The 14,575-nt window shown below is 29.0% G+C and overlaps 2 protein-coding genes across 4 annotated transcripts in view; one reads left to right on the forward strand and one right to left on the reverse strand.

Moving 5' to 3' along the window:
* Positions 1–14,575, reverse strand: part of LOC119675015 (DNA cross-link repair 1A protein-like) — a 367,032-nt gene that overhangs the window by 339,763 nt on the left and 12,694 nt on the right. The gene's annotated exons all lie outside the window — the stretch shown is intronic.
* LOC119675018 (eukaryotic translation initiation factor 3 subunit A-like) lies at positions 6,944–12,880 on the forward strand. 3 transcript variants are annotated; one of them, XM_038086189.1, is made up of 7 exons: positions 6,944–7,170; positions 8,836–8,947; positions 9,244–10,050; positions 10,162–10,359; positions 11,693–11,776; positions 11,832–12,000; positions 12,291–12,880. In XM_038086189.1, exons 2-7 carry the CDS (start codon positions 8,918–8,920, stop codon positions 12,854–12,856), a joined length of 1,854 nt encoding a protein of 617 aa, XP_037942117.1. In that variant the 5' UTR covers positions 6,944–7,170; positions 8,836–8,917; the 3' UTR covers positions 12,857–12,880. The 3 variants fall into 3 exon arrangements, with proteins under 3 accessions (XP_037942117.1, XP_037942114.1, XP_037942115.1); XM_038086186.1 differs by having other exon boundaries at positions 6,945–7,170; positions 9,244–10,359; XM_038086187.1 differs by having other exon boundaries at positions 6,945–7,170; positions 8,836–10,359.

The raw sequence follows: 14,575 nt of genomic DNA on the forward strand, positions 1-14,575 counted from the left end.
AAATTATCGCGCTATAGTTAAGTTAAAACTTATGGATGATCCGCGTCAGCACAAGCGACAGTAGAAAATCTTTATCATGCTAATTAAAAGACGTAAAAATCGATAATCCGCTACAAATTAAATGTACTACGCATTCGTCTTGTTGTAAGCTTGATACTATAGCTTCCCCCTTGCGTTGAAGGAGTTAAAATATTCCCGAGGTAAGGCGACTAAAATCCCGGCACCATTTCGACACCGTTTTTAGTATGAATGGTTCACTCACGATACTCAACCGGAGATGTATGTCTGGTACCACTGGGGTCAATGCCCGCATGTCCTGACCAATTCAGGTTGACAGTGTCGTGGTGGCTGTGGTTAAATCCAAACTTCGTATTCACACTACGTGCTGTAACCCAAAGATCAGTAGTAGTATCGGTAGGTTTCAATCCTTACCAAGGGGAAAGTTATGCCAAACACATAACTTAAACTGGATTCGACGGAAATTCCATGAAATTTTTAATAGAGCGTTCATCGGGACATTATCTTGAGCCTTCAAGGCAGGTAACTACATTAAACAACTCTGGACTCTGATTTTGATTCTTCTTCTTGAGTTAGTGCTATTACGCACTTTTACTCTATAATGGCTTGGGGGCTTATCTCTACCCCACACTAGACTTAAACTAGACTAAGAAATCATATCATTTATTTGTCTTTTAGTTAATGACGGACCTTAAATCAGCATATCTTCCTGAGAGTCCAGAAGTGGACTTGAGGATTGTTAGGGCGGGGTTAAGTAGCGTATCAACTTTAGTGAATAATTTTAGAGCTCTGTCTCTGATATATTTTTTCACTGAGTCAATCCTAAGATGTCTATGTATGTCTGTTGATCTAATATACCATGGAATCTTACACAGTCTTCTTAAAGCCAGGTTTTGTGCTATCTGTAATTGCTTTATGGTAGTATTTGAGGCATTGCTATATGTAACACATCCGTACAGTAGTGCTGGTCTAATTACTTGCGTATAAAGTAACTTTCTGTTTTTAAAGTTGAAGTGATAATTATTAAATAGCGGCTTTAATAAATGTAGAATCTTAAAGCAGCTATTCCGTTTTTATTTCAAATGTTTAAGCCAATTGAACCGTTTGTCAAAAGTGACCCCCAGATATTTTATGTTATCCTCCCACCGAATCTCCATGTCACAAACGCTCACTCTTGGAGGATGACTTTTTTGAGTTATAAATATAGCCTTGGACTCTGTAAGCTATGTAAAGCTTAGATTTAATACAAGATAATTATATCTCTGCAGAAGGAAGCAACCGTACACAATTTATTATGCATCAAAACGTTGAAACACAAATCCAAAGCATATATGGGCGTTATGCAAAATCGCTTCTTTATATATATTTTGATATTAAAATCAGAAAACGCTATTTTTCATAAATATGTTCAAATGATATACATTTTGTAAATGTTACATAAAGTGTTTCCTTATAGTACTGAAATGATTCTTATAATTATTTATTTTTTTTAGTTCAATATTTATTATTAAAATTATTTTTCATTGACAATAATATTCTGTTTTTGGATTTTGAATGCCTTTAATATTAAAGTAATATTTTCTAAAGAGGTTTTGTCGAACAGTAGTGAAATACAACAACAAAAGTTTATTTTTTATATTATTTTAATTAATTGAAATTTTGGCTGACCATACAGCTGTTTCGAGTATTGCCAAATACCCATCATCAGTGGTCTTGGAAATAATTCTTGCATTTAATTATTCGTAAATAATTATTTTTGAGACTGCAAGTACCAGGAATCGAACTCGGTAATATTTTCTTGAACATCTTTTCGAAGATTTTTTTTTGGGTAAAAATGCTAATGAAAGTAAAATCGGGAAAATTTAAAAAAAATATTAAATCAAATAATATGGTTTTTTAAAGATTGATGTTAAAGGCGATTTTTCAAATCCTTACTTATTTTAAGCTCCTAAAATTCTGTTTCCCCCTAAATGCGAGTCTTTGTATTTTAAGAATGAAGTCAGTAAAAAAATTTTGTTCAAATCTGAGGTGATAAAATCAATATATATACGAGCATATATTAAATACACTCAATCCAAGAAAAGTCAATTTCACATCATTTTTGAAATTCATAGTTTACATTTAGGAATAATTGGAAATCTTTTGAATTAATATTTTTGAACATGTCAATAATAATAGTTTACATTGTTATGATTTCCCTGAAACCCAAAATGTTTTTCGGTACTTCCCTCTATTGTCTTTTTTTTGCTGTTTTGTGAGTACACTTTTTGCATAGTTCCAAAAAGTAGACTACATCTTAAAACTGTAGCTAGAGGAGTACATTTGTCTTTATTTTAAATAGGATATTATAGTTGGTTGATAAAAATGTACCAACTCATCACGTGGTATTGGAGAGGAAATAGGGTCCAAATGGACATGTCTACACGAGCAGTCCATTATCGTTTAAGATATACGGGAACGTTGACCTAAAAACCTGCAAAAAACTCCTCTTAATCAAAAGAATGAAAACCATTGGATTCAGTCTGGCTGTTCAGATTCCTATTTTCAGATGAATATAAATTTAAACTCATAGAACCGGTCAGTTTTCGTATAGTGCGCCACAGACCAAATAAACGGTTTGAAGAAAATTGCGTCATTACTACTGTCAAACAGTTTTCAAATATAAAATGGAGTCATTTTTAACAGAATTATTCTGAGCTTAGAGTCACTTACTGAAATGCAAATGATTCTTATTTTCAAGAAAATTAAAGTGTTACTATGTTTCTAACATTTTAAACTGTTATTATCTTTTCCACTTTTCGAATTATTAGAGTCAAAAACTACTGTAGAACTAAAGAAAACCATTGAAATAGTTTGATACGAAGATATTACTGCAGAATATATATTTGCTTTATTTGACTCCATATCCAATAAGATCAATAATATGATTAAGGTAAAGTTTTCATAATTTTATAAATATCCATTTATGATTAGTATAATAATAGTAAAATAGATAAAACTGACAAGGTACGCTCCAATCGAAGCAATAAAATGCTGAAGACTAGGGTTTTTGGCCCAACAAATTAACCAGTCCATTCAACTCTCAACGAAATCAAATTGCCAAAAAGTAAGGGAATTTAGGATGTGGTCCAACATGATGTTGAAACTAATGAAAGTTCTTCTGCAGACTTCTGCAGAGTCACAAAGTTACATGTAATAATTGGATGTGATGCTAACTTTCACCACATGATGTACTGAAGCAGCAACAGCAAAATAAAAAGGATAAGTAGCTATTGTCTTACCAGAAGGATTACAAATAGCTGAACAGTTGTAAACCTACTCCTATCAATGTAATAAGAAATATGTATTGGACCTTACGAAATGCACAATGCAATTGCAGAATTCATATTATCGATGTTTGCACATCTGAACATCATCCTACTAAGCAAGAAAAAGTAAGTAAGACCAATGGTTTAGTGTGTTCTGCAAATATTTTTTTTGTTAGATCATTAGAAAATGTAAATCGATTGAATTGGTTGCTAATCAGTTAGGTGAGGTTTTATTAACCGTCACAATATGGGTTCTTAGTGGAATGAGCAACTCGCATATAAGCGTAAAGAAATATAGAGATTATTTAATAGGTTATGTAATTCCTTTACATAGACTTGAAGAAATGTAAAGATTTTTTTTACAAATATAATACTTATAAGAATAAATATATAATCATATAGTGAAACTAGAATTAATACTTATAAACATAAGAATTTCTTTAATTCTTATTCTTCTTTGCTCAATAGAACGCTAGTTACCACTTTTAGTTAATAGTGTCACATTAGTTAAAGATAGGATCTTTTTTAGAAAGAAAGTAAATATAATTTAAGAAAAACCCTTTATCTATACCAAATTTGATGACTAAATCATATAACTAAATTTTTCTCGGTTAATTGTACTTCATGGAAAAATTTGGAAAATTGCATGTAACAGTTTACATTTTTATAATTTTTTCGGAAATTTAAAATTGTATTGCTAGATTTTTTGGAATCATTATTAGCTTGGCTACATACTTCAATAACTTCAAATAATTCTATAAAAATTCTCTACTGGCGGTTAGTCATACGAACTAGGATGCTTAACCACAATTTTATTTCTAGCCAATATATTATATGTTATAATAATATATATTACATATAATATATGTTACATTATATTTTAATATATATTAAATATTATTATAATATATATTATATATTAGACAATTTTATTATATATCACTTAAATAATATATGGATTTCTTCAGCAAAATATGGTGTGGTACCATCTTATTAAAACCAGAAGCTATCAAAACTGTGTTAATTATGGAAGACTAAATCTTTGATAAGGGCTATGTTTCATAATAATAATAGAGTGCTATTGACTCTATTATTCTGATTTTCTTCATTTTTTAAAAAAACGCCGGTAATATTTTTTTAAATGTGCATTGGTAGGTAATGGATAACTTTTTAATTAATTAATAATTATTTTATTACATTAATTATTTCATATCTCAAGAATCAAGCTGTATTTACATATAGTGTAGTTGGTCACCAGAAAACTGCTCACAACTCGACTGCTTGAACGAAGTAATCATGAAAAAACGACCAGAATTGACCAGGGAGTTGTGTTCCTTCATGACAATACTAAGCCAAACACAATTTTGATAACTAGAAACAAATTAACGAAACTTAGTTGAGAAATTTTGATGCATCTACCGTGTAACCCGAACCTTACACTGTCTAACTACTGTTTGTTTTAATGTCTGCAAAATTTTCTTAACGCTAAAAAATTGGCGGCTGAAAATCACTAGACCAAGTTTCTCACCGAACAATCACAGAACAGGTCATAGATAATAATAGTCAATAAATACTTAATTAAAATTAATTAACAGTAAAAAAAATTATTATATAAAAATATATTAAAAAACTGGCGGTACATTTTATATCACCTAATATGTTTAAAACAAGACAAAGAGAACAGGATTTTGCATGTTTGGTAGTTGTTTTTGTAATTTCATACAAAATATATGAAGGGGTTGGTACAGGTGAAGACTTAAGCATGATATAGATGATGCTACATATCTGCACACCAAGTATTAAGTTCAAGTATGCACTTTGCTATACACTTTGAAACAAGGTATGCATACTTCATTTTGATTTATTTTCTACAGCATTCATAACAACAGCGGATCAAGCGAGTGCAAAACAGTAATCGAGACTGAAGGAATTGATATGATGATAATAGCAACATGTTAAAGTCAAACTTCCATAACTCGAAGTCCAATCTTGCAAAGAAAAGGTTTGACTTATGGAGACTTCGAATTAGAGAATTTTTTTTATTTTTGAAAGATACTAGAATTACATTTTAAGATATTTATTTATTTACAATCAAATAAAGCACAGAAGTTATAGTAAAGTAAAATATTCAGAAATTTGGGTTTGGGACTTTAATTTTTTCCTTATATTCTGTAAAAATAGATTTCAATTTATTCAAACTCTTATAGTGATCATCAGTTGTAGTATCATTCGTTTGGAAATAAAAATTCCGAATATTGAATGAGTCTTCTACTTTATTCTTGGAAGGCTGATGAACAATTACATCCACCGAACCCTACCATTGTCATCACTTTCCGTTGCGCTTAGAATTGGATCCAGTAATTTAGAGCTATATTGCTCAATAATATCGTTATCTGTAGGTTGAAGCTTGATGTACAAATTTTATTGTCAAGCTCAATATAATCGTTAAGAGTAGCATTGGAAGTTATTTTTTTATTTACTTTAAACCACGCTGCTAGCGACTGACATTTGCAAAAAGAAGCAATATAAGAAAGAAAAAATTAAACATTTGGTTTGGAAAAAAGGACTTCCCCTATCACCAAAATGGATTTATACTTAAAACAAAAGTTCGACTTATAGAATACACTTTCCCATATTCCTATTGGCACAGAACAAAATTTTTGTTCGAGTTATAGAGAAATTTGTGTTATAGAAATTCGAGTAAAGGAAGCAGAATTGAATGTAATTTTCTCTCTAAAACCTTGATTCACTGTTTTTGGTTCGAGTTATAGAAAATTCGAGTTATAGAAGTTCGAGCTATGGAAGTTTAACTGTATTTATTTCATTATATAAAGATTTCATATTTCTTAGAATTAAACATAATTTATTATTTTAATTCTTAAAACTAAAATTATTTTTAATTAGAATTAAATTAAATTAGAATTAAACATAATTTCTTATTTTAATTCTTAAAACTAAAATTATTTTTAATTTAATTCTTTAAAATGTTGCATTTTAATATTTTTATACACAAAATAATTTTTTAAATATAAAATCGTACTTAAAAAATGTTTTCAGCACAAAATAATTTTTAAAATACTCGTATATAAACTTCTTTAATAATTGTTTGTAGCACTTTTTTTCAAATTTGCTTCTTTTAAAGAAAATAATTGTCTAGCACTTTTTCAATTATTTTTCAATCTTTTTCTGCGATCTTGGCTCGTCCGACGTTCACCAAAATTCTTAAATTATGAGAAGTCTGCAGATTTCGATATACACAAGCAGACATGTGTGCAGTTCTAATTTTATCGCATACATGTCTCAGACCGAAATTTGGTATGCAAATTTAAACATACACGGTGCGATTTGGTAGCACGCATACCTTGTCTGCAAACATGTAGCACCGTCTATAGCCTGCTTTAGTTTTGTTTTTGTACACAAAATAATACAAAAACAAAAACCATAACTAACTTCATCTGCACCAACCATTTAATACATTTGGTACTCAGTTTAAATTATTTCAAATTAATATAAAAATAACTTTTAAAAACTTTTGTTTACTCAATAAAAATTGTATTCGCCTGCAATGTCAGTATAATAAATATTTTTATTTTTCTTCTGCGTTTTTCTTTCTTTCACTGTCTAACATTTTTTTTTCTGCTTGTTTGCTTGTGTTATGTTGAAAGCACTGATGTACTCGAGGTGTGTGTGGTCACACACTTCAGTACAAATGTCAGTTAATACGTATCACGTTTACTGAGAAGTACAGCACGACGCCGTTGCTTTTAATTGTGTATTAAAAATTATTGAGTGAGAAGAATTATTTTGTTAACAATTTCAACAATTTCAACTACTAACAAAAAAAGTAAGTACACTCAATTTTTGATAAATATAATTTTTTTTCATCGTTTGTTGTATTTCATTTAGTGAGTGATGTTGATTATTTTTATTTTTCTTCTGCGTTTTTCTTTCTTTCACTGCAGATAATTTTTTCTTCTGTTTTTCTAGCTGTTGGTATTGAGCTACACGTTCGATTGTGCAAAGGTCGAACAATTTACTACGAATTTTAATAAATATACTTAAGTTCAGGTTTGACGAGAAGTTTAATAAATCACAGTGTTTAGTTTTAGTTTTATATGTTAGGAATTTGAAACATTCAAACAAGGAAATACATGCACTAAGTTATAAACTTTGATAGCTCTGTTTTAATTTATTTCAATTCGAAACTTTTTCAATACCTGACTTCATTATTTTTTTTTTTTTTGAAACGTATTTAGCTATGAGTTGGTGTTAATCATCAACTCTACTTGTTTGCGGACCCACTACGGTCTGACTGGGGTGTTGAATGAGTTGCATGTTTTTGTCAGTTAAGCAACTCCGATTCATTTGTTATAGTACTTAGTTACGCATATCTTTTAGGAATTGCTTGGCTTGACAGCACCTTAAGTTAGTCCAGGGTTGTATTAGGATGGCTATATATTTTTGCTAGAGTTTCACAATGCTTTGTCTTTTATAAATTTTTTAACAGTTGGAACCCTCATTCATCTATTAAGATCTCAATACTATATTTGGACAGGCTTGAAACTTAATCGTATCGTTCAACCTGTCGTAAAGTCGTTCCCATATAATACACAACTATATAAGTTTTGGCCTTATATTTTTATTGTACAATAGTATTATATTTTTAGTACTTAGTTGCCTGGCTTGTTATAATGGACGCAGTGATCGCAACGGCTTATTTCATAGATATGGCTTATTTCTCATTTATATTTGTGCCTTCCGTAAAATGCAGTTATCAAAACTAGGCAATTAAAACTACCAGGTATTTAGCTACTTCATTCAATATAGTTGATTGTGCATACATTTTGCATTTGTATTATTGCTTCTATTTTTCTTCAGATTTTTAAAAATATATACTTGAAACGTGAAATAATTTTATTGTAATATCATACTAAAAATTTGATACTGCTTATTTCCCAACCTATGGCATAAGTTAGATATACACATGTTTTATTTTAGGATTGCTCAGTTATATTATACTAAAAACAAATTGCATGTAGAACAATCAAAATAATAATTAGAAAAACAATAGAAGCTTTAATAGCAGCACTGAAAGATGAAGTCAAAACCCAGAAGAATAACAAAAGAATTAAAAATATATCAAATAAGAAAGAAGGTTATTCACCTGTTATGAACAATTTTTTTTGAAAAAAATGATTTTAATTATATTATTAATTCAACATTAATTTGAACTTGAATTTTATTAAATATTCAAGAAGAACCAGGGTTTTAAACCGGAAAATTTTCGTTCGATTTAATTTCAAAAATATATATACGTTCAGTTCCAGTTTCCGGTTTAGTGTGGGTTCAAAATACTAAAAAAAACTGATATTTATTTAAAAAAATATTATTCATAAAATATTAAATATATAAGTATTATAATATTAAGTATATAAGTGTAAAATATTATTTATACTTTACTATTTTTATAAAATATTCACAAAAGTTAATTTTTTTATTTTTCAAATAGCGTTAAAAATACACATCAATTGTTCCAAAATTTGAAAGTAATGAAGGACACATCTAACTTCACATGAACTACATACATATATATGATTCAATTTAGAAATGTTCGTTTATTTGTGAGTTAATACCGAACTATCTTTAAGTTATTGATCTATTGAAATGAAACTTTAAAAAGGCAGTTTATATAAATCCAAGTAGATCAAATCTGAATTGGACGGAATTAACTGTACTTTGCATATGAAATTATGCCAAATTTATATGTTTGTCAAAAATAAGATTTTGAAGGTTTAAAGGTTTAAAATCTCCTATTAAAATAGGAGTTAAGATTATTGAATCTTCAGCAAAATTAAATTCTAATCTTTGTTTAATTGAAAATAAATTTTGGCCATTGTAATTTATATATCAAAAATAGATAATGGACGCATTTGAGGCAATTAAAGACGTTGTCGAAGAACAAGACAAAGCAAGTTATGAGGTAAATAAAGATGCAATCAAAGAGAGATCAGTTTCCAGATATGAGGCAAATAAGAATGTTTTCATAGCACGTGCAAAAGCAAGATATCAAGCAAATAAAGAAGCTATCAAAGAACAATCAAAAAAAAGATATGCGGCAAATAAAGCTATTATTAAGGAAAAATCAAAAGCCAGATGTGAGTCAAATAAAGAACAAACGGGAGTAGATGTAAATAAAGATGATATTAAAGAAAGATTCGGGGCAAACTATATAGTAAATGAAGATACTATCAAAGAACAAAAAGAAGTAAATACGGATATTATTACAGAGCAATTAACAGCAAGATTTGAGTCAAATCAACAAACTCAAAATCAAGTATATCAAGAAAATGTAGAAAAATTATTGGGACAAGATGAATACGATGTCAAAAAAGGACCGAGAGAGAAATGTGGGTTACAGACTAACAAAGATGTTTTCAAGGAACGTTCAATAAGAAGATATAGGGCCAATAAAGATACTATGAAAGAAAGATCAAAAACAAGATATAAGGAGAATAAGGATGCTATCAAAGAACGTTCAAGAGCAAGATATTGGGCAAATAAAGAAGCAATCAGAGAACAGAAAAGAGTTTATTATGAGGCAAGAAAAGATTTTATAAAAAAACAATCAAAAGCAAAAACTGAGGCAGAGGAGGATATTATCAAAGAACAATCAATGAATAAATATGAGGAAATGGAAAACATTGATAACAATGCTAGATTTGAAGTAAATAAAGACGATATCAATAAGCTGTCATTAGCAAATAATGATAGAAATAAAAATAATAAGAAAAAAAGAAATAGAGCAAGATATGAGGCAAAGAAACATATTTTTCAGGAACAATCAAAAGCAAGGTATCAGGCCAAAAAAGATTCACTGAGAGAACAATCACGGGCAAGATATGCAGCAAATAAGGATGCAATCAAACAACGAGCTAGAGAAAAGTATGCAGCAAATAAAGAAAGTATAAAAGCAAAATGTAGAGCAATTAAAAAAGCTATGATAGAAGAGTTTGAACGAAATGGAAACTGCAAGGTATGTATAATAAAAAGTACTCAAAAATAACATCAATTATACGCCAATTAATCCGAGTAGTATTATGTTAAGTAACATTTTTAAAAATAAAATTTCTGTTTTTTTTTATTTCAAATCAGCAATTCATCTTCATATTAAGTACGTATGCAATAAAAAAAAACACTTGTAATATAAAACATAATTCAGCTATTACTATCTGAATGATATTGTTATATATTTGAAAAAATACATCTAAACATGTTCTTATTATTTGCATTAGTTTAAGACATATTGTACCAATCATAGTTTATTCGGAACTCTATAGGTAGATAAAACTGGTTGCTCGAAACCGTGCATTGACTTAATAGATTCGCAGCAGTAACAGATTAGAGTCAATAAAGATATTCGGTATATATCAATTAAGATGTATGTATGCATCATCAGCAAATTTTAAAAACTAATGCAATCTATTATCAGAGATAAAGTTAAGTCTCTCAGAACCTGTAGCTCTAAAAATTTTGATACAGACGAAACAGATGTATTTCAGAAGTTTTTAGTTTATACGAACGTGTGCAAACATATAGTATCCACAGACCAGTGTATTTCCGTTCTATCGATCGCACGACAGTTAACTTTTCACTTCTGCCTGGAATTCACTACAGTGGTCAAAAAGTTTATATGACTGTATTATGCTCAACTGAACACAGAATACGTTATTTTCAAGTTATCAACATTTTTTGTATAAAGTAAGATTGTTCCCAGTGTTGACACCTAGACTAATACTCCTTTCCCAATCGTATATGCTATTTTGAGAGTCACCCAGTAAAGCATTGATAGTTAATAAACTTGTTCCCTCAACTACTATATCAATATCGTCGCTGTTTAATATTAATTTCAGAATAACTTCGTTCCATTCGCGTGTTAACTGTGTTTAGCTTAGCAGACTTATCTTTTAGTATTGTAAATTTCCATGTTATCAAAACTGTTTAGAATAACCTTCGTTGTCGAATATTAAACACTTCGGCAACATTTAGGATTACTTTCAGAGTGTATTATTCTGTTCCAGTACTTAATTTAATGTGTATTTGCAGTGCCGTCTCAGTCAATCTGTCTATAATGTATACATGCTGTGGTTTTAGCAATCTTTTAGGAACTGACAACATATATGAGTTGCAAAAAAAGAGGACATGTACTGTGCTCTTTCCTGACACGGTTAGGCATAGCCTCACTGCGTTCACTGGTTTTTCTTTTCCTTAGTATTAGTGACTTCTTTTTGTCATTAAAATACTCAGCTACAAGTATAAAATGTTAAAACCAATGCTGTGTTACCATATATTTTCTTTATATTTTTTAGTACAAAAAAAGGCCAAATAAAATGTGGAAGCCTACAGAAGAAAGGGCTCTCATGAATTTTTTGAAAGAAAATACTGAATTTGAGGTGAGTCCATCCAAATAAATTTTGCAAACAAAAAACAAATAATTTTATATTTCAGAAACCAACGGCAAAGGTATTTTATGATCGTTTTCTTCATGACAGCGGTGTAAATGCTGACTGGAAGATGGTTCGCTCAAAAATGTTCAACATGCGAAAGACTTATAAAAAAACTAAGGAGTGGTTAAAAAACGAAGGAACAGCAATAACAGATAGCGAGGAACTAAAAAGTAAGTGTTTAACTACAATTTATAGGCCTAAGTGGATCCTCCTGGGATCGCCGGTACAATCTAACCTAACTTAACTACAATTTGAATTTTTTGTTACTTAAAAGTGACACTATTGATTATACACAAAGAATTACATCGTATATTCCTCAAAATGCGCTTTGAGAGCAATTAATACAAATTATACATTGTTCAGAGTTAATCTCATAATTAAAGATGTCAACATTTCTGTTTTAATGTTAGATATTGTTCTCAGATTTTACTCAACAACAAATATAATGATATTATTTCAGATGCCATACGTAACAAATTTCGATTTTATTACGACTTCGAAATAATTTTTGGGTCCAATTCAATTAATTTATGCCAAATTGCTAATACTGATTCAGAAACAAAAACTAATCAGGCGGCGACAAGTGAAGCATCCGTTACCATAGTCAAGAATGAGAACGAAGCATCAGAAATTTGTTATGACAAAATGCTAAGCGCAAGCAATGACAGAAGTATTTCTGTATCTGAAACCTTGTTAAGCGAGACAGAGAACCAACCTACTGAAGATGTTTTGGAATATAGTTCATCTAATTGCTGTAGCGGAGTTTGCTTACGGTTAACTGCACTCAATATGGTTCAAAATCGGGAGGACATTTTAACATTGAGCATGGAAAAAATGAGCTACGATTTAGTATTTAGAAAGAAAAAACTGCACTTGCTTTATAGACAGGCGGCACTACAAGAGGAGGAACTAAAACTTAAAGAAAGAGTTCTAAAAAGTCAAGAGCATTTAAAAATTTTGGAGTTGCAAAAAAGAGAAGAAATTGCAATGGCAGAACTTGAACTTAAATATAAGAATTTAAATTGAATTATTAGGGATATAAATTTTCACAAATTGCTGTAACGTTATAGTTATTATAGTTATTTAATGTTATAAATATAAAATTTAAAGTTATAAATTAAGAATTTATAGTTAAAATTTGTAAAAAATATAAAAGAAAGCTAATATAGCATTTTTTAAATACTTTGTAAGTGTCCTCTCTTAAATCAAATGCACTATATATTCCGTCAGGAAGATATGTTCATCTTCAAACTATACTTATGTGAATTCACCTTAATGACTTATCATAATTCAATGGAAAACTTGATACAGTGGATCACCAAGTGATCACATGTATCATTGAATAAAAGTGCATTGGGCATGAACTCACGTTTCATCAAGCAAGGAAGAAGAGTTGTAAATGAAACTGCTGAAACAGCTGATTTTGTTTAATTTGTTGTATGTAAAAGTCTTATTATGTTCAGACACACTTGAATTTCTCAAAAATCTTAATTTCATCTTCGTTTCAGTGAAATTAAGTTGTTTTTTCCATACAAAATTCAGTTCAAAGGTTAGAACGAAATTAAAGAAATTGACTTTAATTTCGTTTAAACGAAAGCTAATAAAAATAAGAAACGAAAATTTCAAATGCAACTATGCGTAAGATAAATTTCAAGCAAAAGATAAAGTTAAGACAACGAAAAAGTTATATTTTTTTTTAAATAAATATCAGTGATAATTGACTTGAATAAAACCGAGAAACTATTTTGAAAGTAGTGCAAATTTTTAAATTTGAATATAGAGAAAAAACTATAACTGTTATTAACTTTAAATAGATTGAAAAATAATAATTCACATACCAGAAATCCACTAAAGTAAAACTACTGAATACCATCTTTTATAGTTATAATAATCAACTTTTAAAATTTCCCAGATACAAATGGTATTTCGAACATGTAATTTTTAACATTCGATTTGTAAACAAAAAATATATGATTTCCTTAATTTGGGGCAGTATGAACACTTTCAAAATTAACTCAATTTCAGTTCTACGAAATTAAGGAAATTTGGCTGTCTGAACATAGTACAAGATAATACCAAGAAAAATTGGAAAAAAGAAATTTGAAATTATTTTTTTTTATATAATTTGTAATTTGTATTTAATATTTAGTTGTTTAATTACTATTATTTCAAACAGTTTTAATTTCACTATACTAAGAAACAGCTAAAGGTTTTTTCGAGAGAAGCATGCAACAGAATAATATTTAAAGAAATCGTTGGGCCCTATGCTCCACTTAGGAGTGAAGGACAGCAGTACGTAAGTAATGTTTTTCCGAGTATCAAATAAAAAATGATCAGACCTGATGCCTCGGTAATTCAGTAACGTGGTAATATCATAAAAACAAATATACAAAAATTTTAATTTAATCACATTGCAATGATGCTTATATACACCAAAAAAAATTGTTAATTTACAATAAATAACTTTTAATAATATTAAATTACAAAGCGTTTCGTTTTTTAGGTTAAAATTAATTTATAACAAAACAGAACTAAAAATTAAATCCAAAGGATTAAAAACTAAATAAAATAAAAATATCTAAATAATAATATATAATATTTTGTCAAATATAAAACGTATAAATTAAAACATTCAGAAGCAATACAGAAAGAGTTCAAAGAATACATACAAAAGAATAGAATTATTGTATTGTAAGTTTTTTACTATAAATATAGAAATTACTTTTTTAAAGAAACGTAATACAG

This window comes from Teleopsis dalmanni, chromosome 2 (assembly GCF_002237135.1).
Source record: "Teleopsis dalmanni isolate 2A chromosome 2, ASM223713v2, whole genome shotgun sequence".
Taxonomy (NCBI): Eukaryota; Metazoa; Arthropoda; class Insecta; order Diptera; family Diopsidae; genus Teleopsis; species Teleopsis dalmanni.